Raw genomic sequence first — 22,909 nt, 5'->3', positions numbered from 1 at the left:
CTGGGTCTCAGCTTGGGCCCAGAGGCATGGGCATCTTGGGTCCTTGAGGTGGAGAAGACTTGGGAATCCTCATCTAAGGGTCAGCCTGGCATGAATGAAGATGTCCCCGTGTGTGCCCTGATGGAGCTGCCCCTGCCCCACCCTGGGCTGAAGGGCCCTGTGACAGCCTCAGGGCAGGAGGACACAGAACATCAGAGCTGCTTGGATTGGGCTGTGGCACCCATGTGTCACTTTCACCTCCCAGCTCAGCCACACAGCGACATTTCCTTATCTGTGGCATGGGACCTGCCTCCTGTACCCCGGACTAGCTGAGGTCACGAAGTGTCTTGCACAGCGCTTAGTAAAAGTTAGTGCTCAGTGTACTGAGCAGAGTGGGAGTCTGCCCTGGCCTGACCCTGCTCTCTCCCCTCGCAGAAAACTCAGGCACGTCCACCGGAGGCCCCGGACTGCTTTACCTGTGTATCTTCTCTCCCTGGTGTGACCCACTTTCCCTCCCCCCACCCCACAGCCCGCTCTGGACTTATTCTCCCCCAAACCCCTGCCCTGGTCTTTTCCAGAACCTCAGTGCCTACAACACACGGCTCTTCAAGGAGATCGGCCAGGATGGGAAGCCCTGCTACGAGGTGCGGTTGGCTTCTGTGCTGAGCACAGGTGAGCTCACACCCCTTCTCCTCCTTCCTGTGTTCCTGGACCAGCGTGGAGGGGGCCAGAACCCAGGACAGGGTTAGCTGACTACGGAAGCTGCAGGCAGTAGCCACAGTTGTAATGGTTATGGCACACGTTGATTGAAGGCTTGCTAGGTGCAAGCCCTAGTGCTCAGCAAATGGTGTTCCTATGAGGTGAGCGTCCCCAGCCCCGGTGCTGCTGGTGGTGATGTAAAGCTAAGAGGAGGCTCAAGGGCAGGGGAAGGGCCTTTGTTCCACCTGGCGAACATCACTGCTGCAAGCCTCTGACAGGGGCCACGTGTTGGCCATGGTCCCCATCCTCCAGGCAGTGGCGCAGAAGATACCAATCCATGTAAACAATGGAAGTAGAGGCTGGACCATATGTCCCATGACAGCCTAGAGGAGAAATCCAAACTGCACATCAGTGAAGGCTTAATGGAAAAGGTGACCACCTGGGCTTCCCTGGTGGTGCAGTGGTTGAGAGTCCGCCTGTCGATGCGGGGGACATGGGATCGTGCCCCGGTCCGGGAGGGTCCCACATGCCGCGGAGCGGCTGGGCCTGTGAGCCATGGCCGCTGAGCCTGCGCGTCCGGAGCCTGTGCTTTGCAACAGGAGAGGCCACGTCGGGAGAGGCCACAACGGTGAGAGGCCCTCGTACAGAAAAAAAAAAAAAAAAAAAAAGGTGATCACATGTGTCTTGGAGGTTGGGGACGATACAGAAAGGTGGGGGTGGTGAACTTACTAAAATCCACTTCCTAAATATCTCCCCAAGTACCTTCAAGGCAAAGCCCAGATGCACTTCTAAGGGCTCCATCATTTGGAATTTCTTGGTTATAAGTGAGGAAACCTATTTCAAATTTGCCTACAGCAAAGGGGACTTCGTAGGCTTGAGTAATTAAGAAGCCCAGAATACAGTAGCTTCAGGCACAGCTGGATCCAGCTGCTTAGACAGTATTCTCAGAAATTTCTCTCTCTGTCTCTTGGCTCAGCTCTCTTTGACTTCACCCACAGCAGGCTGCTCTCACGTACATGTCCAGTGGTAGATGTTAGCTGTTGGCTGGGGCCTCGGCTGGGGCTGTCAACCAAAACACACAGCCTGATAGCCACCAGCTGGGCCATTCCAGCAAAGAGAGCCCTCTTCTCCCCGAAGTAGTGTCTTAACGTCTGGGAGTGGCTCAGGTTTCTCTGTTTCGGGTCCTTGTGGTTAAGGGACCCTGGTCCCAAGCCTACCTCACAGCCAGGTGGACTCACAGCCAGGTGGACCCACCACCTGGACTCGGGGTGGTTGTGAGGGGGTGGTTCTCAAAAGAAAACTGGCGTCTGTTACCAGGTGAGGGGGATACAGATGCAGCATTAAGAGAAGCATCCAGGCCCCTGTGAGGACCTTTGTAACCCCGTCCTCCCTTCCACACCCACCTCCCACCTCCCAGCCTCCCACTTAGACTTTGGGCTGCAGCCACGCTCAGCAGCTTCCAATTCCCTGAAAACCCCATGTTCTCACCTACCCCCTCCAGGCCTTTGCACGGTCTGTTCCCCATTCCCGCTTGGAATGTCTTCCCTCCCCTCTAGCTATTCCACTGATGAACCCTAATCGTCCTGTAGGTCAGGCTTGGACCTCACCTTCCCAGGACCTCTCCCTGTCTCCCCACAGCCTCTTTGCTCATCAGCACGCCCAGTAACTTCCCAGTTATTTTTCTGTTGACTTCAAGCTCCTTGAGAGGAGGAACTCTGTGTTTCATTCACCGGTGCCTTCCCGGCAGCTCTCCCTTCGTTGATCCTCAGATACCAAGCAAAGGAGGACAGGTCGGGAACAGCACTCCTGGTGGAGGGAACAGCAGGAGCCGAAGCAAGGTGGTGGGAAGGTTTAGGGAGCAGCACATACGTAGTGCGATTTGACTAGGGAAGAGGATAAGGGTTCCAGGGAACAGGAGGGGATCACACGGGGATGTGAGCTGGGCCTCTAGGACGCAGCAGAGGACAGTGGTTAAGAGTGTGGCTCTGCAGCCAGGCTGCCTGACGTAACAAACGCCCCCGTTTGTTTAGTGATACAAAGCCACCTTTTCATGCTCCTGGGCTCTGTGGGTCAGGAATTTGGATGAGGCATGCTAGGAACAGCATGTCTCTGGCTGACAATGTCTGAGGCCTCAGCTGGGAAGACTTAGAGGTGGCGGGTGACTCAACAGCTAGGGGCTGCATCCTCTGCCTGCTCACCGACTCACACGTCCAGTGGTAGATGTTAGCTGTTGGCTGGGGCCTCAGCTGGGGCTGTCAACCAGAGCACCTTACACAGCATCTTCACATTGCTCGTGGTGGCTGGGCTCCAGAGCGAACACCCCAAGAGAGCCAGGCAGACGCCGTGTCGCCGTTTGTGACCTAGCCTCGGCAGTCACATGGCGTCACTTCTGCTGTAGCCACAAGCCTGCCTGCCCCACTTCAAGAGGAGAAGTCCTGATAGGAGAAGTCACTTTGGGAGATGGGAGATACTGTGGCCATCTTTTCTTTTTTCTTAAATATAAGCTAGAAGTATGTTGTATGGATCAGAGACAACAGGCAAAATACAACAGTGTTAATATCCCATTGTGGACTTCCTGGTGGCGCAGGGGTTAAGAATCCGCCTGCCAATGCAGGGGACACGGGTTCGAGCCCTGGTCCGGGAAGATCCCACATGCCGTGGAGCAACTAAGCCCGTGCGCCACAGCTACTGAAGCCTGCACTCTAGAGCCTGCGAGCCACAGCTACTGAAGCCCACATGCCTAGAGCCCATGCTCTGCACCAAGAGAAGCCGCCGCGATGAGAAGCCCGCGCACCACGACAAAGGCTCGCCACAACTAGAGAAAGCCCACGTGCAGCAACAAAGACCCAACACGGCGAAAAAAATAAAATCCTTTAAAAAAAAATATCCCATTGCTTCTGTAACAAATCGCCACAAATTTAATGGCATAAAACAACACAAATCTATTCTATTACAGTTCTGGAGGTCCAAAGTCTAAAAGAAGACTCCAGTTCCTTCTGGAGCCTTCAGGGGAAATCTGTTGCCTTGCCTCTTTCTGTCTCTAGAAGCTGCCTGCATTCCTTGGCCTGTGGCCCTTTCCTCACATGTCTCCCTCTTCTTTCTTCTCTCATCACATCTCCTACCTCCCTTCACCCTCCTGTCTCCTCCTTATAAGGACTCTTGTGATTACATCTAGGGTATGGCTAGCTTTTTAAATACAATCTGCCACACTGGGTTTGAATCCGACTCTGCTACTTGCTGCTGTGTGACCTTCAAAAACTGACTTAACCTCTCGGTGCCTTAGCTTCCCCATCTGTAGAATAGAGATAATAATTTCCCACTCCCCACAGAGCTGATGCAAGGCTCAAATGAGTTAACATGAGTTAGAACATTTCATGTAACATAACATTGGGTTGGCCAAACAGTTTGTTTGGGTTTTTCTGTAAGGTGGTACGGAAAAAGCCGAACGACCTTTTGGCCAACCCAATATCTATATTTTTGAAGATGAAAGTTTATACTAATTTCTGTGGGCAGTGGGGAGCCATTGAAGATCTTAGAGTAAAGGAGTGTCACAGCGAGAAGCCTGCTGGGGTGTCTTATATTAGCCTTTTCCCTGAGCCATCCTTTTTCCCTCAGAGCCTATTTTGGACTCCGAAATGAATTCCAAGCTGAAGAGCTATGAATTCCAGGGAAGCAATTTCCGGGTGACCCGGGGAGACTATGCACCCATCCTCCGGAAGGTAGTGGAGCACCTGGAGAAAGCCAAGGTAGGGCTGGCTAGGGGCTGAGGTGCTTCTCCAGGCCCCTCTGGGCAGCAAAGGTGGGTATGGGGATGGGTGGGTAGCCTGAGGCTGACCAACCCTTGCTCACCCCCAGGCCTATGCAGCCACCAGCCACCAGGAGCAGATGCTGGCCCAGTACATAGAAAGCTTCACCCATGGCTCTATCGAGGCCCACAAGAAGGGCTCTCGCTTCTGGATCCAGGACAAAGCCCCCATTGTGGAGAGGTGAGGCGCCAGCCTTCACCCCGCCCTGTCCCCTCCCCCCGCCCCGCCTCCATCTCAGCCCTTCTCTCCCCCAGTTACATCGGGTTCATCGAGAGCTACCGAGACCCTTTTGGCTCCCGCGGAGAGTTTGAAGGTAACTTCTGGGAGGTGGGCGGTCGGATGGAAACCCTTACCCTTGTCCCCTGAGGACTCTCCCCTCCCCGCTCCTCCCTCAGCAGTAATAATAACAATGACAACAGCCATTGATGATTTGCCATGTACTGGACACGTAGCTCATTTTGACACCATCATCCTATGAGAATGTCTCTCCTCACTTCACAGATGTGGGAACTGAGGCACAGGTGGTGGGTGGCCTAGCTGAGGCACCTTGGCTCTGAGCCACTTTGCTGTGCTGCCTCTCGTGTCTGGTCCAGGCATAGGCTCCAGCTTTGTCACTTAATGGCCGTGTGACCTTGAGCCACTTAACCCCACCTCTGCGCATCCGTCACTCCTTTTTGGGTGTCGTGGGAAGTGAGGTATTATATGCAGACGGCTCAGCACAATGCCAGGCATGGAAACGGTGCTGAGTTGATGGGAGCAGAATTAACACTGGGACTACGAACTTGACTCGGTTTCTGTCATCTCAGGACAGGTGGCAGGCTGCCTCCGCCCTTGTGTCCAAGCCCCCATGGGACCCACTAGTGCAGGGCAGGGCATCCAGCCTGAGGATTTAGACTTGTTTCTGCCAAGCTTTATCCTCCCCAGCCCCTGGATGTAGAGTCTGGAGCATCCAGCTGCCAAAAGCTCACGAGATTAGCCTTGGAGGAGAGAGGAAAGCCCCGACAGCCCATGAGGGCTTGGATCTGAGCCCAGAGGTCCAGGCCCAGGGACAAGGCAGAAGGGACAGGCAGTCCAGGGGCCGGAGGGTGAGACAGGTGTGCATACTCACAGCTTTCCTGCCTGGGTCCTGATTTGCCAGGCCTGCTCTGAGGGCCAAGACCCCAGGGCCTCCTCAGCAGCCTCAGTCTCAGAGGTCCCCCCCTTTTTACATAACTCATTGTGATTATTAGAAAAGTAGTCTCAGTTCGTGGTCAAAAATTATGAAAATGCAGACCAAAAAAAATCAACTGTGATTGTACCCACCCCAAGGTTAAAATTTGGAATGTACTTTTTGTCTTCTGTTTTTATATAGTGCTATGCTTAAAAACGTGTGTGTGTGATTTAAAATCTGCATTTGTTGCAAGTAATTGGAACAGTACAGACGTATGTAGGATAAAATGTGAAATCCCTCCTTTACTATCCTCTCCTATGTCACACCCCTCCTGAGATCACCACAGCTCGCAGTTGAGTACAGGTCCTTCCAGGCCTTTGTCAAAGCATTCACACACACACACACACACATTCCTTTTTTTTTTTTTTTTTAAATAAGTTTATTTATTTTTGGCTGCGTTGGGTCTTCATCGTGGCACGCAGACTTTTCATTGTGGTGGCTTCTCTTGTCGTGGAGCACGGGCTCTAGGCGTGTGGGCTTCAGTAATTGTGGCTTGTGGGCTCAGTAGTTGTGGCTCGCGGGCTCTAAAGCGTAGGCTCAGGAGTTGTGGCGCACGGGCTTAGTTGCCCCGTGGCATGTGGGATATTCCCAGACCAGGGCTCGAACCCATGTCCCCTGCATTGGCAAGCTGATTCTTAACCACTGCGCCACCAGGGAAGTCCCCACGCATTCCTTTTAACTCATCCAGGTAAATGAGATTCTATTCTCATTCCGTGTATTGTTCTGTCACTTGGTTTTTTCACTTAATCATGTATCGTGGATATTTTTCCTATCGGTATATATAGACCTACCACATTCTTTTTAATAGGTGTATAGTATTCACAATATATCATAAATAATTCCCCACAGCATTTGGTATTGTACTACATATCTAACAGCTGCATGGCATGCCATCACATAGCTGCCCCCTGATTTATTTAATAATCCCCAATCATTGGACATTTATTTAGGTCGCTTTTCCTTCTTTGCTATTTTAATCATCCTCTCTTCCTGCCCTGGTGTGATGATTTCATCAGACAGAGCGAATCCAGATGGAGAGGCATTGCCAAGCCCATCCCTCGGCCAGGTTAAGGTTGACCCCTTCCTCAGTCTAGGTCAGGCCTTTCCAGGGCACAGTCCCTGCAGGGTTAGCAGGAATTACATTAAGAAGGATTTGTTGCTGAGCAGCCGGGAGTCTCTGCTTACAGGACTCTTCAGTACCTTTAACGTGCAAATGTGCATTGCGAACCTTTAAGAAGATGGAGGTAGAGTGTATAGTTTTGCCCAGACTTATCTGACCAGGGAGCTGTTTCTTTATGAAGGCTCTCATAGAAAATGTGTTCTATGGAGTACAGTTTTGGAAATTGTACTGCTTTGAGCCAGGAACTCTAACTGCACTGAATCTGAAAGGATCAGTCCCAGCCGCCTGTGCAGCAGCCTCCCTCACCACCACATAAGCCAGGTGCACTAGCCATGCAGGACAGTTCACAGTTCCCCCAAAAAGGAGAGCGTCTTTTTTTGTTCATGTCGTCCCTTCCACTGGGCATCTGATCCTTTCCCCATCATTCCCTATGTACTCCCCACAATCTCCTTTAAGATCCACCTCAGGTGTTACTCAGCGAAGCTTTCTCTCTGTACCCCACCCATCCCAAAACAGTGACCTCGTGGAGGCAGGGCCCAGGTCTGGGTCACTGTTCTCCCGAGTGGCCAGCACAGGGTCACTGTGCACAGCAGGCATTCAATACCTACATGACGGCTGGAGGGTTAGAGGGGTTGAGGAGGGTGTGGGATCCCTTCCAAACCCTGCCAACCCACAGCCCACTCTGTCCCCCGACAGGCTTTGTGGCCATGGTGAACAAGGCCATGAGTGCCAAGTTTGAGTGGCTAGTGGCAAGTGCGGAGCAGCTGTTGAAGGAGCTTCCCTGGCCCCCAGCCTTCGAGAAGGACAAGTTCCTCACCCCCGACTTCACCTCCCTGGATGTTCTCACCTTTGCTGGCTCCGGCATCCCTGCCGGCATCAACATCCCCAACTGTGAGCTTCCGTAGGCCCTGCCCCTCGAACACGACAGGATGGCCCAAACCCCCAGGAGACCCCACTGAGAGTCGCACCCTCCGCCTCCACACACTCGCCCTGGCCACAAATCACCCTGCTCCGCTCACCATCCCGGCCTGTCCCTCTTGTCCAGACTCCTCGTCTGTGACCCTTGACCTTTGCCCCTTCTCCCTGGTCCCCGCCCTCACCTTCTCCAGATGACGACCTAAGGCAGACGGAAGGCTTTAAGAACGTGTCGCTGGGGAACGTGCTGGCCGTGGCCTATGCCACACAGCGGGAGAAGCTCACCTTCCTGGAGGAGGAGGACAAGGTGGGCACCGGCAGCCCGAGGGCCGGCGCTGGGCCTGGCCTGACCTCAGCTGATGCAGGAAGGCGGACAGGCCAGTGCAGAGGAGAGGAAAGAACACGGCTTCGGGCCTGGCTCTGCTGCTTCCCTGCTTGTGACCTTTGACCTTGTGTCTTTGGATCCTGTTTCCCCAGCTGGCAAACAGTGGAGGCAGCCCCTTCTTCGCAGGTTGCTGCAAGGATGGGATGGGCTTTGCGGTGCCCAGTGTAGTAGGCCTTTAGCAAATGTGTGCATCACGATGGGCCCTCGGCCTGGCACGGGGGATGTGGGCAGGCCGTGTGGCCGTGGTGGGACAGTGGGCAGCGTGGGTCTCCGTTTGTCTCGGCAGGACCTGTACATCCGCTGGAAGGGACCCTCCTTTGATGTGCAGGTGGGGCTGCACGAGCTGTTGGGCCACGGCAGCGGCAAGCTCTTCGTGCAGGTAAGAACACGGGGCTGGCTCTGGTGCCCGCAGGAGCCTCTGCAGAGCCAGGCCTACGGCTCCCCTCCTTCACAGTCAGCCCCTCAGGGGTGAAGCCGCTCCAGTCTTGGCCCTCAGTGTCTCAGCCTCCCCCAAGAGTCCCAGGATTGAGTGGGACCTGCAGGACTGTCCAGCTAAGGTCCCCCCACAGGAAGAATTGCTTGGCTCAGGCCAGGGAAGCCTGCCCTGAGGGTGTTAACCAGGCAGCCCCAGGGCTAGAGAGGCTAGGAGGGGCAGTGTCTGGAGCCACTAGTCCTGAGGCTGCAGCACTGTCTGTCTTTGCACTGCTGTTCCCTGGAGCCTGTACCTTTCCAGGTATTGAAGGGGGCCCCTTCTCCCCAGAGCTGCCCCTTCCTCCTGGCCAGCCAAAGTGGCTGGAGCGCCCTCAGCACCCACTCAGGGAATATGAGAAGACAGACAGCCTTTCTGGCAGGCCGGGAAGAGCCCATTGTGGACCCCCAGCCCGGAGCTGCATGGATGACATGACTGGGGGTGGGTGGGGCAGGGCTGTCAGAGAGTGCAACGTTGGGCCTGCTCCTTGTGGGGTGGAGCTGCCTCCCCGAATGGGCACGGGCTGGGCCTGGAAGTCAGGAGGATCCAGAGAGCAGCTGATGGGGGAACAGCTTGGCATTGGGCTTTGTCCAGGCTTTGAAGTCCCAGGGAAGCGGGGACACATGTGGCCCCTCGGTGGCCTTGCACAAGACAGTTCCCCTTCCTGAGCCTCAGCTGGCCCATCTGTAAAATGGGGTTCCCGACTCCCATGGTATGGCTTTTGTGAGGAATAAAGGCAAAGCCCTGGGATTTGCTTGGCACTCGATAGGCCCTCTGAAAATGGGTGTTATTGTTAAGAGACAGTGTACACAGACATTATGTGCTCTGATTCCGCTTTGGGGTTCTTAGTCTCTGAGCCTTAGTTTCCTCCTCTGTGAAGCGGGGTAGTAATAGAATGTTCCTTGGAGGCTGGTTGCAAGGGTGAAATGGATGGTGCACGAAAGACTCTTGGCACATGGAGAGGACGGTGAGGGTGATGCTTCTGAGGCAGAGAGTCACATGCTGTGACCTCCTCTGCCAGCAGAGGGGCCAGGAAGGTGAGGAGCGGCCAGGCCTTCTGGTCCACCCACTGGGACATCTCCAGCTGGGCTCTGGAGATACTGAGTCCAAGTCTTCATGTGACTTTGGGCATGTGCCTCCCCATCTGGCCTGCAGTGTCACTCTGTGTGCAGGAGTAGGTGCCTGACATTCTTCTACCTCCGGGGCTTCTGAGATGTGTCACAGGACAGGTTTGGAGGCGGCAGTGTGTCGGTGGACCTGCTGCTCCTGCCATCCACTCACTGCTCCCGGTCACCTTTCTGAGCCACTTGGATCCAGGGCTGAAGGCCTGGCCCAGGGCAGGGGCACCTTGCCCTCACCTGCCCCACATTCATGACCATTCTCCTGCAGGATGAGAAAGGAGCATTCAACTTTGACCAGGAGACAGTGATCAACCCAGAGACAGGGGAGCAGGTAAGGGTGGCCTCGGCGGAGCCTTGGGGTGCTGGGAGTGGGGTGGCCTATGGGGATGGCAGGCACCCCTAAGCTTGCTTCCTGGGCCTCCCCTCCCAGATTCAGAGCTGGTACCGGAGCGGGGAGACCTGGGACAGCAAGTTCAGCACTATCGCCTCCAGCTATGAAGAGTGCCGGGCAGAGAGCGTGGGCCTCTACCTCTGCCTCAACCCCCGAGTGCTGGAGTACGAGCAGCAGGCCTGGGTGGGGGGGACCTCCTCTGTGGATGGAGGGGTTGCTGGCAGGGAGGGCAGGGCCCGGGTAGCCTCTGACCCCACACCCCCCTGCCACTTCCCCTCCCTCCCCGCCCCAGGATCTTTGGCTTTGAGGGGGCTGATGCAGAAGATGTGGTCTACGTAAACTGGCTCAACATGGTTCGGGCCGGACTGCTTGCTCTGGAGTTCTACACCCCTGAGGCCTCCAGCTGGAGACAGGTGGGGGCCAGGGGACCCCTCAGGAGGGAAGAGCCTTAGGTGGGGACCAAGATCAGGATTCTGGGTGTAGGGAAGGGACAACCGTACCTATGAGACGCATAAACTGGGTTGATCCCAGAGTCCACTGCATATAAGGGCAAGTCACGTCACTGTTGTGAGTCTCGGTGTCCCTGTCTGTGAAATGGGAGTGATAATCTCCTTGCCCACCTTTGAGGGTGAATCAGATGAGACGATTTTACTATGATCACTAACAGATGACTTGCATAGGACTTACTCTGTGCCACTTAGTTCTAAGCGCTTTATGTGATTAACCCATTTGTCCCCAGTGTCAACCCAGGAGGTAGGTACTGTTATTACCCTCATTTTAGAGATGAGGAAATTGAAGCACAAAGCGATTAAGTAACTTGCTGGTAACAGAACCAGAATTCAAATCCAAGCAGCCTGCCTCCAGAGCCATTAGGCTACACTGTTCGGTAATGAGATGTACGTTAGAGATAGGGTAAGCAATTGAAATCTTTTAAGAAGTCAAGTAAGTCTGTTTTGAGGAGGCAATATTGTGTCATCAAAAGAACACATGGAGACTTCCCTGGTGGCACAGTGGTTAAGAATCCACCTGCCAATGCAGGAGACACAGGTTCGAGCCCTGGTCCAGAAAGATCCCACATGCCGTGGAGCAACTAAGCCCCTGTGCCACAACTACCAAGCCTGCTCTCTAGAGCCCACGAGCCACAACTACTGAGCCCACATGCCACAACTCCTGAAGCCCACATGCCTAGAGCCCGTGCTCCGCAACAAGAAAAGCCACTGCAATAAGAAGCCCACGCACCGCAACGAAGTGTAGCCCCCGCTCACTGCAACTAAAGAAAGTCGGCAGGCGGACTCTCAACCACTGCGCCACCAGGGAAGCCCTGAACACATGTTTTAGAGTCAGGAAACTTGGGTTAATCCTTGCTCTCTCCTACGAGCTGTGTGACCCTGAGCAAGTCACTTCACCTCTCTGGGCCTCTGTTTTGTCATCTGTAAACTGCGGATAACGGTGCCCTCTTGATCCCACTGTTGAATGCAAACAGGATTGTGGAGAAGAAAGTGCTCGGGGTCCTGGTGGCGAGGGCCCTCTGGGGGTAACTGTTGTCATGAAGGTGGGCTGTGGAGCAGCAGAGGGGATGGTGGGTGACAAGGGGGAACATGGGGCTCTGGGTCCTGCCTGGAAATGCCCTTCCTGTCTACCAGGGCAGCCTGCCCTCCCTTGTGAGAGGAGAAGGGAAGCATTTGAGGGGAGAGGAATAGGCACAAAAGGACCCACAGGCTAGGGAAGAATAAAACGACAATAATAATTGACAATTAGTGCACACATATGATATATCAGGCCTTGGAATGAGCTCTTGATACTTCTTGCCTCGGGGTTGCAAATGATTCCTTTCTCTTTGGCCCCGGCAGGCCCACATGCAGGCCCGGTTCGTGATCCTGAGGGTCTTGCTGGAGGCTGGCGAGGGACTTGTTACTGTCACTCCCACCACAGGCTCCGATGGGCGCCCAGATGCCCAGGTCCACCTTGACCGCAACAAGATCCGGACCGTGGGCAAGCCCGCCCTGGAGAGGTTCCTGCGGAGACTCCAGGTAAACAGGGGCCTCTCACCTTGGAGGCCCCCTCCAGCCTCACCCTGTCTCCCCACCCTGTAAAAGGGAAGGCTTCTTGGAGGAGGTGGTATTTAAGCTGGAATTTGAGTGCCAAGGAGGAACCAGCTATTAGAAGATCTGATAGCAGAAGAAACAAAGCGTAAAGCCTGGTCTTGGGACTGGAAGGAGCTTGGTGGGTTGAGAGACAGAAGGAGGAAGCCTGGAGCTTGGTGAGTGAAGGAGGGAGGGACAGTGGTCACTGCAGCCCTGACATCCCTCCCATGTAGGGATGTTTAGAGTCAGTAGACCTTTTGGGGTTCTGGTGCCAGTACTAACCAGCTGTGTAATTGGGGTAACATACTTTGCCTTGCTGGCCTCCACTTTTCTCATCTGTCAAATGAGGTACATCACCTGCCTCACCTGGTAGGAATTAAATGAAACAACATATATGTGGAACTCAGCGATAGAATGTCGTGTTATCCAAGCCAGTGTGACACAAAGTGTGGTCCAGAGACCAGCAGCAGCATCGCCCAGGACATGCAGATTCAAAGGCACCACCCCAGACCTCCTGATTCAGAAATTCTGAGTGCGGGGCCCTGGAACCTGCATGTTTACTAGCCTGCCAGGTGATTCTGACACTCAACAAAGCTGGAGGACCACCAATGGTGACCCACTCCTTACCGGGAAGTGCCTTCCATCAGAACAGGGTCCTGCTGGCTTTTTCAACCTGAAGAAGGCCCAGCCTTCAATTCAGCAAATATCTCTTTATGATTGTACTGCCACCTATTTCCAGAAGGGATGTTAGGCATTTTTCCTAAAAAGGTGTGTTTGGCCATTAAAGGAAAATAAAATTAGAAATTAAAAATCATTAGATGCAAAACACAGTGCAGTGTCTTGGGTCAGATTCCGGAATAGATAAAAGACATTAGTGGGAAAACTAGTGAAATCTAAATAACGTCTAGAGTTTAGTTAATACAAATGTACCAATTTTGTAAGATGTTAACAACAGGCAAAACTGGGCCAGGGCCACACGGGAACTCTCTGTACTATCTTTGCAACTTTTCTGTAAATGTAAAATTATTCCAGAACAGTCTATTAATAATAATAATGTCACTAGATAAAGGAGTCAAATCTGCCAAATCTTCAGCCAGTACTGAACTGTGACCTAGCAGTGAGTGAACACAGCATTCCGTTCTAGAGATTGAAGCAGGGGGGTCTCTGTACGAGAGGAATCATTCAGCAGAATGGACAGTGTCTGCAGCAGTAGTTTTACAGAAGATACGGAATATGGAAGCATTTTTGGTGTTGCTGTTTCTTTTATTAGCCCCCAGGAAAAGCCAAGAGCAGAGCAAGGAGCCAGCCCCAGGGAAGATGAGGCTTTTCCATAGGGAAAGGCTTCAGCCATGGGTCACAAACAGTCATAGCTTTGGCCTACCCGTATTATAAAAGTTGGTGAGGTGAGATACAAATGTGTATTTCTAACTTCTTTGAAGGTCTGACATCAATAGACGTAATTCCCACGTGAATGATGGGCTGGAACTGAGCATCAGCCACTGCATTTGCACACTTGGACATTTGGACATGGCGTGACTCTCCAGTTTGCCGGGTCCACTACCTACCTGCCTTACTCACTTGTTCATGATGACACCTGGGTCCCGTCAGCACCCCTGTTGCCAACTCTTTGGTTTAAGCTCCTGGGGTCTAACCTGTCGACCTGATGAATGTGTGTTCACATTCTGGGTGTTAAATATCATGCAGAAGAGAGAAAGGTGAGGTGTTCTCTCTAACCTTCCCCCAGGAGTTCCCAGTCGGTTTTAATTACTCCAAAGCTAGGGAAAATCATTCTAACCCTGGGTCTAAGAGGGGGAGGCTTACCTGGAGGGTGCCCTAGTAGGAATCCTACTTTGCCACCTGCAAATTGGCAAAAGAAGTAAGGATCAGAGCCACGAAATGTCAGATATTTGGAAGAGAGCCACATAGACCTCCTAGCAATAATCTTTATAATCACTGAAACTAAAAATAGGCAGCTGAAACAGGGTTTAAACCCAGCTGAAGATAAAGGAAGTTATACAGCATGTAGCACAGAGACACAAAGCTAGGAAATTTAAGAGAGAGATTAAGAGACATGGAGGATAGTGTGAAAAGGTCTAATGTACATAAACTGAAGTTCCAAGAGGAAAGGAGAGAGAAAAGGTAAGAGAGGGAATATTAGAAGAGATAATGGCTGAGAATTTTATAGAACTGATTAAAGACCCAATTCATAAATCCGGGAAGCTCTAGAGATACCAAGAATGACAAGCGGAACCCCTGTCTAGAAACATCATAGAATGGGAATTCCCTGGTGGTCCAGTGGTTAGGACTCTGCGCTTCTATTTCAGGGGGCCCAGGTTCAGTCCCTGGTCGGGGAACTAAGATCCCACATACTGCGTAGCCAAAAAAAAAAAGTGAAGGCAAAATAAGAGTAGAAATTTAAAGGGGGACATAACTGTAAATATAGCAGGAATTTATGGCAATAACTTTTCAACTTGGATGAATGGACAAATTCCTAGAAAAATAATAACATTAAAATTGACTCATGAATAGATAGCTTGAATAATCCTATAGCCATTACAGAAATTAAATCGGTGGTCTAAAATTTTCATACAAAAAATGCTAAGCTGGGACTTGCCTGGTGACGCAGTGGTTAAGTATCCACCTGCCAATGCAGGGGACACAGGTTCGAGCCCTGGTCTGGGAAGATCCCACATGCTGCGGAGCAACTAAGCCCGTGTGCCACAACTACTGAGCCTGCGCTCTAGAGCCCGCAAGCTACAACTACTGAACCCCATGCGCCTAGAGCCCGTGCTCTGCAACAGGAGAAGCCACCGCAATGAGAAGCCTGCCGCATCACAACAAAGAATAGCCCCCCCTCGCCGCAACTAGAGAAAGCCCACACGCAGCAACGAAGACCCAACGCAGCCAAAGATAAATAATTAATTAATTTTTAAAAAATGCTAAGCTCACAGAGTTTTACAGACGAATCCTACGAAATATTCAAGTAACAGATGGTATCAATTTTATATAAACTCTTCCATACAATAGAAAAAGAGAGAATGTTCTCTACCTCCTTGTAAGTTGCCAGTTTAATCCTGATACCAAAATCGAAGATAGTTCAGGAAGGGAAAATGTAAATGCCAAAATTCTGAAACAAAATCTTAGATCAAATCCAGAAAATATCAATTTGGGTTTAATCCCAGAAATGAAAGGTTTATTTAACATCATAAAATATATTTATGAAAATCACCATATTAAAGGAGAAAAACCATGATCATCTCAATAGATTTAGAAAAAGCTCTTGAAAGTCAATATCTATTTATGATAAAAAACGCTCAGGGAACTCAGAGTCAAAAAGAATTTCTTTTTTTTTTTTTTTCAAAAAGAATTTCTTTAACCGATAAGAGTTGTCAGTCGCTGTTAGACTGAGGAAAAAGTCCTGAGAGCAGGTGAGGGGATTAAGCAGAGACGGGGTCAGGAGGGTGGTGTACAAGCACACACACACTTTATTTCCCATCAAAACTCTTTATATATTGCAGTAGGCAATACATGTTTTTGTTAAAATCACAAGACAGGATCATCAGGCAGTATTTCCTTAGTGTTGAAGTTATAGTACAAAACATTCTGCGAACCAGAATATAAACATGCATGAGAACAGACTGTGATTACCGAAACATGCCAGGGACAAACTATAGTTAGAGAAACCGCAAGCAGCCTCACGGGCCAAGACTCATATCTTCTCTAATAATCTTTCGGGTCCTGTCAAGAATTAAGCAGGACTTTGCCATGCTTTAAGCTGCAAGAACTGTCAGCTTGCAGCTGGTTCCCGACAAAGAGTGTCTCAAAAAAAGAAAGTACAGTAAATGTCATTTGTTGAAACACTAGAACATTCCTTTTAAAATCAGGAAGAAGACAAATATACTTTCTATTTCCACTTCTGATCAACAGTGTACTGAAGGTCCTAGCTTTTAGAAGGAAACAAGAAAAACAAGTAAAAACTTTGGGCGTTAGAAAGGAAGAAACAAAACTCATCGTTTTGGGAATTCCCTGGCGTTTCAGTTGTTAGGACTGTGCTTCCACTGCAGGGGACACGGGTTCTATCCCTGGTCAGGGAACTAAGATCCCGTATGCCATGTGGGCTGCCAAAAAAAATTTTTTTTTTAATTAAAAAAAAGGGCTTCCCTGGTGGCGCAGTGATTGAGAGTCTGCCTGCTAATGCGGGGGACGTGGGTTCGTGCCCCGGTCCGGGAAGATCCCACATGCCGCGGAGCGGCTGGGCCCGTGAGCCATGGCCGCTGAGCCTGTGCGTCTGGAGAGACCACAGCAGTAAGAGGCCCGCGTACTGCAAAAAAAAAAAAAAATTAAAAAAAAAACCCTCGGGCTTCCCTGGTGGCGCAGTGTTTGGGAGTCTGCCTGCTGATGCGGGGGACGCGGGTTCGTGCCCCGGTCTGGGAAGATCCCATGTGCCGCGGAGCGGCTGGGCCCGTGAGCCATGGCCGCTGAGCCTGCGCATCCGGAGCCTGTGCTCCGCAACGGGAGAGGCCACGACAGTGAGGGGCCTGCGTACTGCAAAAAACAAACAAACAAACAAAAAACCATCGTCTTGCAGATGATATGACTGTCTATGTAGGCAAGCCAAAAGAATCTATAAATTATTGAAAGTAATAAAAGAGTTCAGCAAGGTTGAATAAAGGCCCAAGAGGGTTTTTCATGGAACTCTACAAGCTGATGGTAAAATTTAAATGGAAGCATAAAGGACCATGAATCAGAGCCAAAACACTCTTGAGGCAAAACAGGTTGGGGACTTGTTCCACCAGATATCAAATTTTATTCTGAGACTTATAAATTCAGTGTGGCACTGGGGCAGGAATAGACAAATTGACCAGTGGAACAGAACCAAGAGCTTTGATTGTTTGGTATATGACAGAAGTGGTGTTGCGGACCACTGGGGAAGGAGGGACCATTTAATAGTGGCCCTGGGACAATAGATTATCCTTATGGAGAGACACTTTGGATTTCTACTTTATACCACACACAGAATTCAATCCCAGAGAGATTAAAGGCTTACACGTGAATGGCAAAGTTTTAAACTGAGAAAAGAATATCTTTATGACCTCGGGGTAGAGGAGAATTTCTCCCCATACAAGAAGCACAGGCCATCAAGGAAGAGATCGATCCCTTTAACTACATTAAAAATGACTTTTAGGGACTTCTCTGGTGGTCCAGTGGTTACGACTTTGTGCTTCCACTGCTGTGGGCCTGGGTTTGATCCCTGGTCAGAGAATTAAGATCCCACAAGCCATGCGGCACAGCCAAAATAATAACAATAGTAGTAACTTTTATTCATCAAAACTTACCATAAAGAAGGTGAGAAGATGAGTCTTAAACTAGGATAGGGTATTTACCACATATGTGTTAACAAAAGGTTAGCACCTAAATATATAAAAAACTTTAAAAAAAAAAAAAGGGGAGAGGAAAAGACAACCCAACAGAAAAATAGGCAAAACTCATGAACAGAAGAGGAAAATAAGTAGCCCACCAACTTGTGGGATGCTATTCCATCTCGTTAGTCATCAGAAAAGTGCAACTTAAACAGCATGAGATTTCCACCCACCATCTTGGCAAAATGAAAAACTGTCAACGCCACCCTGGTGTGCCGAGCAGGACGGACTGCCAGCCCCTGCTTCTGGGAATGTAAACAGGTGCAACAACTCTGGAAAACAATGAGGGCATCGTCCTTTAAGGATGAGCATTCACCTGACCTCCAGGCCTTGATTCTCTGGGGAAACCTGCCTCTGAGCATCAGGAGACGTACAGGATGTCCCCAGCAGCCTCAAAGGGCAAAAAGCACAGGTTACACAGCGACAGTGGAAGAGATGAAACTGTGGCGTGTTTGTAAGTGGAATACGTACAGCTGTGAGAAGGGTGAATTATAACTAACTACACGGACAAACACAGATGAATCTTAGATATAACTCGAGCAGAAAAAGCACATCACAGGATGTGGGCAAAATTTATGGTTGAGAGTAAAACTTGGGGAAAACAAGAGACTAATGAGCACCAAGTCGAGTGCTAATTCCTCAGATCGGGGAGACCACAGGGTGCAGTCAAGGAGGGGGCGGTTGGACTGACTCTTAAGCTGGGTGGTGGTTGTACGGGTGTCTTATTCTTTATAACATACATACTATATATTTTGGGTGTGTGAAATGTTTTACTAAAAAAAGAGGGTAGGGACTTCCCTGGCGGTCCAGTGGTTAAGCCTCCGAGCTCCCACCGTAGGGTCAGTACCTGGTTGGGGAACCGAGATCCCGCATGCCACGCAGCTAAGGAAGAGTATTTGTTGAACGCTAAGGATAATTGCTGAACATTTGTCATGGTAAAAATAATTTTATTTTTTGGCTGTGTTGGGTCTTCGTTGCTGCGCACAGGCTTTCTCTAGTTGCGGCGAGCGGGGGCTACTCTTCGTTGCAGTGCACGGGCTTCTCATTGTCGTGGCTTCTCTTGTTGCGGAGCAGGGGCTCTAGGCACTCGGGCTTCAGTAGTGTGGCATGTGGGCTCAGTACTTGTGGCTCGCGGGCTCTAGAGCGCAGGCTCAGTAGTTGTGGCGCACGGGCTTAGTTGCTCCGCGGCATGTGGGATCTTCCCAGGCCAGGGCTCGAACCTGTGTCCCTTGCATTGGCAGGTAGATTCTTAACCACGGCGCCACCAGGAAAGCCCAATATTTATTTATTTATTTGGCTGCACCGGGTCTTAGTTGCGGCACGTGGGATCTAGTTCCCTGACCAGGGAACAAACCCGGGCCCTCTGCATTGGGAGCGCAGAGTCTTAGCCACTGGACCACCAGGGAAGTCCCTAAAAATGTTCAAAAAAAAAAGAGGGTGATGATAATACCTTCCTTGTCTACAGCTCAAGTGAGACACGCAGAGGAGAACAATTAGCTTCACTTTAGTGTGGGCACTTACTCTGTGCTAGCACGTGAGCCGCATTCCTCGCGTATTCAGCACAGGAAAGCTGCGAGAGAGCACATGTAGTCCAGGGCTGGGCGCCGTTGGCTGTAGCCCCTGGCAAAGCCCCGTGGATGCCGGGAGGGCACCCATGATAGGCACTGACTGCTGCCTTCCCACAGGTGCTGAAGTCCACAGGGGACGTGGCTGGAGGCCGGGCCCTGTATGAAGGGTACGCGGCCGTCACCGATGCACCCCCCGAGTGCTTCCTCTCCCTCAGGGACACAGTGCTGCTCCGTAAGGAAGCCCGGAAGCTCATCGTTCAGCCCAACACTCGCCTCGAAGGTAATGGGCTCCTGAGCCCTCACTGATGGGGGCCATGCAGAGCCCTCTGGGAGCACAGAGAAGGCCCGGAACCAACCCGGGCTCAGGAAAGGCTACCTGGGGTGGCCCTTCTCCCCATGCCAACCCTCAGGCCCACACCTTGGCCTCTACCACCCCCCCCACACACGGGGTCATGCTGCTTCTCAGACGGCAACAGAAGGTTTGAGGCAGGCCAGCAGGGCAGGGGCTAGTAGAACAGGCAGACCCCGGGCCTGTGAGGAGGCCAGGCATCATACCGGAGAATCAGGCCTGTCGGGGGCCCAGGAGTGAGGTCAGCTCAGGCAGAGAGTTTGCACCCAGCAGGCTGAGTTGAGCCCAGGGGACAACAGGACTCGGCAGAGCCCGGAGAGAGATCAGCACCCCTGTGGTCCTTCTCCCTCCTCAAGCAATGATGCCGTTCCAGAATCCCTGGCCCTGTCTGCCTTGCGCTTGCACCTCTTGTATTAAAGGCCCTTTTGTATTAAGAGCGTTTGCTCCTCACTGCCGTAGTCATGGGCAGTTGTGAGGGTTAAATGAAATAATTACCTCCTCCTGGTGAGGAAAAAGCATTTAAAAGATTTATTCTAAACTCTACTCTGAGGAATTCCCTGGTGGCCCAGTGGTTAAGACCCGGCGCTTTCACTGCCAGGGCATGGGTTCAATCCCCGGTCAGGGAACTAAGATCCCTGCAAGACACGTGGTGCGGCCAAAAGAAAAAATTAATAACAATGAAAATGCACCTCATTTAAAAAATAAAATAGAGGAGTTTGGCCCCCACCCCTTGGCAACCCTCTCCCCGGCTCCCCACCCTCCAGGCACACCCCCTGAGCTATCACCCAGCTTCCTCTTCTTCAAACGGCTGTCACTCTGCCATTTTCCTGTCTGCTCATCTGCTCATCTCCATGGCAGCAGGAGCAGCACATCCCTGACACCTGGCACAGGGCCTGGCCCACAGGAACCTCTCAGTGCCTGTCAAATGAGTGAGAGAATGGATCATGCCGGGCACATAGTCAGTGCTCATTACATGGACAATATCGTCATTGCTTTGACTGTCCAGCCCTGGGCAGGCATTGGGGTTGGACTACTCACTTCAAGTAGTTCACAGCCCATTAGGAATAAGCCAGAGAGAGAAATGATCTTATAAGGGAAGTGTTCATGGGTGCCCAAGAGACACAAACAGTGGTCTGAACACTTAGAGAAGGGAAGATCACCTCTACTTTTGAGGGACTCAGGGAAGGGTCTGAGGAGGAAGTGGGGGTAAAACTTTAAGGCCTGAAGAACAGGTTGAATTCTCAAAGGTAGTGGTGGTGGTGATGATGAAAATGTTGATGATGATTGTAGCTAACTTTTGAGGACTTCCATGTGCCAGAGTCTGCGTAAAAACTTTCCATGGATCAACTCCCAACAACTCAATGAGGAAGTTATTATCCCCATTTTTCAGCTGGAAACCAAGACATGGAAGGGAATGTACTTGCTTGAGGTCACACAGTTAGTGGGTGGCAGGACCAGGATTTGAACTTGGGCCATCTGAACTCAGAGCCTGTGCTCTTAGCTGCGTACATCCCATGATGCCACAGAGCACAACAAGGTGCTGTGAGTGGGTAGAGCAGTGGAAGGATGTTAGAGGGAAGTGCTTCCCAGGAGTATTCAGGAACACCCCATAAGTGAGATGGGTACCCTGGGAACAGCCTCACTTAACAGGTGAATAATAGGTTCAGAGGTCGTGATGCTCGTGGTAGCTGGCGCCTGGTGAGCATTCCCTCAATGCATTCTTGTATTTAATCACCACAGCTTCTCGAGAGAACGAGTACTGTGCTTGCCCACACTTTACAGATGAGGAAACTGAGGCTTAGAGAGGTTGAGAAACTTGCCCAGGGTCCAGCAGTAGACAGAGATAAGGCAATTCCTGGAGGCCAAGGACTGTGTCTGTTTTACCTAACATGGCACTGGTGTAAATCTTTAAGTGAATGAATGAATGCAGCAATTCACTGAATACCCCCCCTTTAATATTTCCTATCTCATAGGATTATTTTAAGGATTCAGTTAGAAATATTGAGGGGCTTCCCTGGTGGCGCAGTGGTTGAGAGTCCGCCTGCTGATGCAGGGGACACGGGTTCATGCCCCCGGTCTGGGAAGATCCCACGTGCCGCAGAGCGGCTGGGCCCGTGAGCCATGGCCGCTGAGCCTGTGCGTCCGGAGCCTGTGCTCTGTAGCGGGAGAGGCCACAGCAGTGAGAGGCCCGCGTACCGCAAAAAAAAAAAAAAGAAAAAGAAATATTGAGCACAAATTTTGGCACATGGTAAGAGCTCAGGAAGAACTAGCTGCTCCTATGCTTATGACTGTGATTCTGCTTCCCTATTAAGACCTTTTCCTGCTGCTGTTTTTTTCTCCATCTCCTCCCTAGGCTCAGAAGTACAGCTTCTTGAGTATGAGGCCTCAGCTGCTGGCCTCATCCGATCCTTCTCTGAGCGCTTCCCAGAGGATGGGCCCGAGTTGGAGGAGATCCTCACCCAGCTGGCCACAGCTGATGCCCGGTTCTGGAAGTGCCCCAGTGAAACCCCATCTGGCCAGGCTTGAGGCAGATTTGCATGGCCCTTCCCCCACTCCATTAAACCAAGGCTGCAAGTGGCCCCCTTTTTGTCCGTGTCTTAGGGGCTAGGGGAGGGGCAGGAGCTCGGACCTTGGTGCTACCTCAGCCGAGGGTGGCGACACTAAGCCCTTCCATTTGACAGCACTTTCCAGCTTACCAAGTGCTTCCCCTGTGTTATCTCATCTGATCTGCACTGCCCTCTGTGGGGTGGGCAAGGCAGGACTCCTTATCCGGCTTCCCAGATGAGGCAATGCAGGTTCTGAGAAAGTGACCTGTCATCCTGCAGGACTCAAAACCTCTCCCAATCCAGTGCTCTTCATGTATTACTTTTATAACCAGAAAAATAAATATTAGAAACCACCACCATCTTTGCAATTTGTGTGGTTCTTCCTTGCCTTTACCTCACTTCTCATTTGCTCCCAGCAAGGTGCTGGGATCAAGGCCTGCGGAGGGAGAAGCCGGGTTATTTTTAGGCTCCCATCCACAATGGGATTTTGACATCACCTCTAAATGTGGATATACAGAGAGTCAAGAGATGAACGTAGCACAATTTTTGCCGTTCTCCTTCGTGGCTTTTCTTCTATTTTAAAATATTCCAGGAACCTAAAAACTGGAAAGCCTCAACTTCAGCCACAATCCTAGGATTTAATCTCTTACCCTTTGTGTTTTTTCTCTGAGCCTGGACCTCTAGAGTAAGGAGGGAGAAAAGGAGTGGCCTCTTTTCCACCCAGTTAACCATGAGGATGAAGAGGGGAGGAGTTAGTTTTGCTGTTCATAAACACTACAAGGGCTCCTTTCCAGGGCTCAAAGCCAGAGGGCCCTGCTGCTGACTCTGAGCTGCAGGGCCCAAAAGC

At 51.2% G+C, this 22,909-nt stretch overlaps 1 protein-coding gene across 4 annotated transcripts in view; it reads left to right on the top strand.

Annotated features, from left to right (window-relative positions):
• The window catches only part of DPP3 (dipeptidyl peptidase 3), a 34,436-nt gene extending 12,018 nt beyond the window's left edge, over positions 1–22,418 (top strand). For all 4 annotated transcript variants that reach the window (XM_024749043.1, XM_024749046.1, XM_024749045.1 and 1 more), the window contains exons 6-18: positions 558–651; positions 4,294–4,424; positions 4,534–4,664; positions 4,739–4,797; positions 7,511–7,705; positions 7,924–8,036; positions 8,401–8,493; positions 9,973–10,035; positions 10,135–10,259; positions 10,388–10,508; positions 11,946–12,125; positions 19,285–19,447; positions 21,870–22,418. In XM_024749043.1, the coding sequence (XP_024604811.1) occupies positions 558–651; positions 4,294–4,424; positions 4,534–4,664; positions 4,739–4,797; positions 7,511–7,705; positions 7,924–8,036; positions 8,401–8,493; positions 9,973–10,035; positions 10,135–10,259; positions 10,388–10,508; positions 11,946–12,125; positions 19,285–19,447; positions 21,870–22,042 (1,641 nt within the window). In that variant the 3' untranslated portion in view covers positions 22,043–22,418. The remainder of the gene's footprint in view (positions 1–557; positions 652–4,293; positions 4,425–4,533; positions 4,665–4,738; positions 4,798–7,510; positions 7,706–7,923; positions 8,037–8,400; positions 8,494–9,972; positions 10,036–10,134; positions 10,260–10,387; positions 10,509–11,945; positions 12,126–19,284; positions 19,448–21,869) is intronic.
• The last annotated feature ends 491 nt before the right edge of the window (positions 22,419–22,909 follow it).

This window comes from Neophocaena asiaeorientalis, unplaced genomic scaffold (genome assembly GCF_003031525.2).
Source record: "Neophocaena asiaeorientalis asiaeorientalis breed wild unplaced genomic scaffold, Neophocaena_asiaeorientalis_V1.1 scaffold43, whole genome shotgun sequence".
Taxonomy (NCBI): Eukaryota; Metazoa; Chordata; class Mammalia; order Artiodactyla; family Phocoenidae; genus Neophocaena; species Neophocaena asiaeorientalis.
This window is presented reverse-complemented; position numbering and strand designations above follow the sequence as displayed.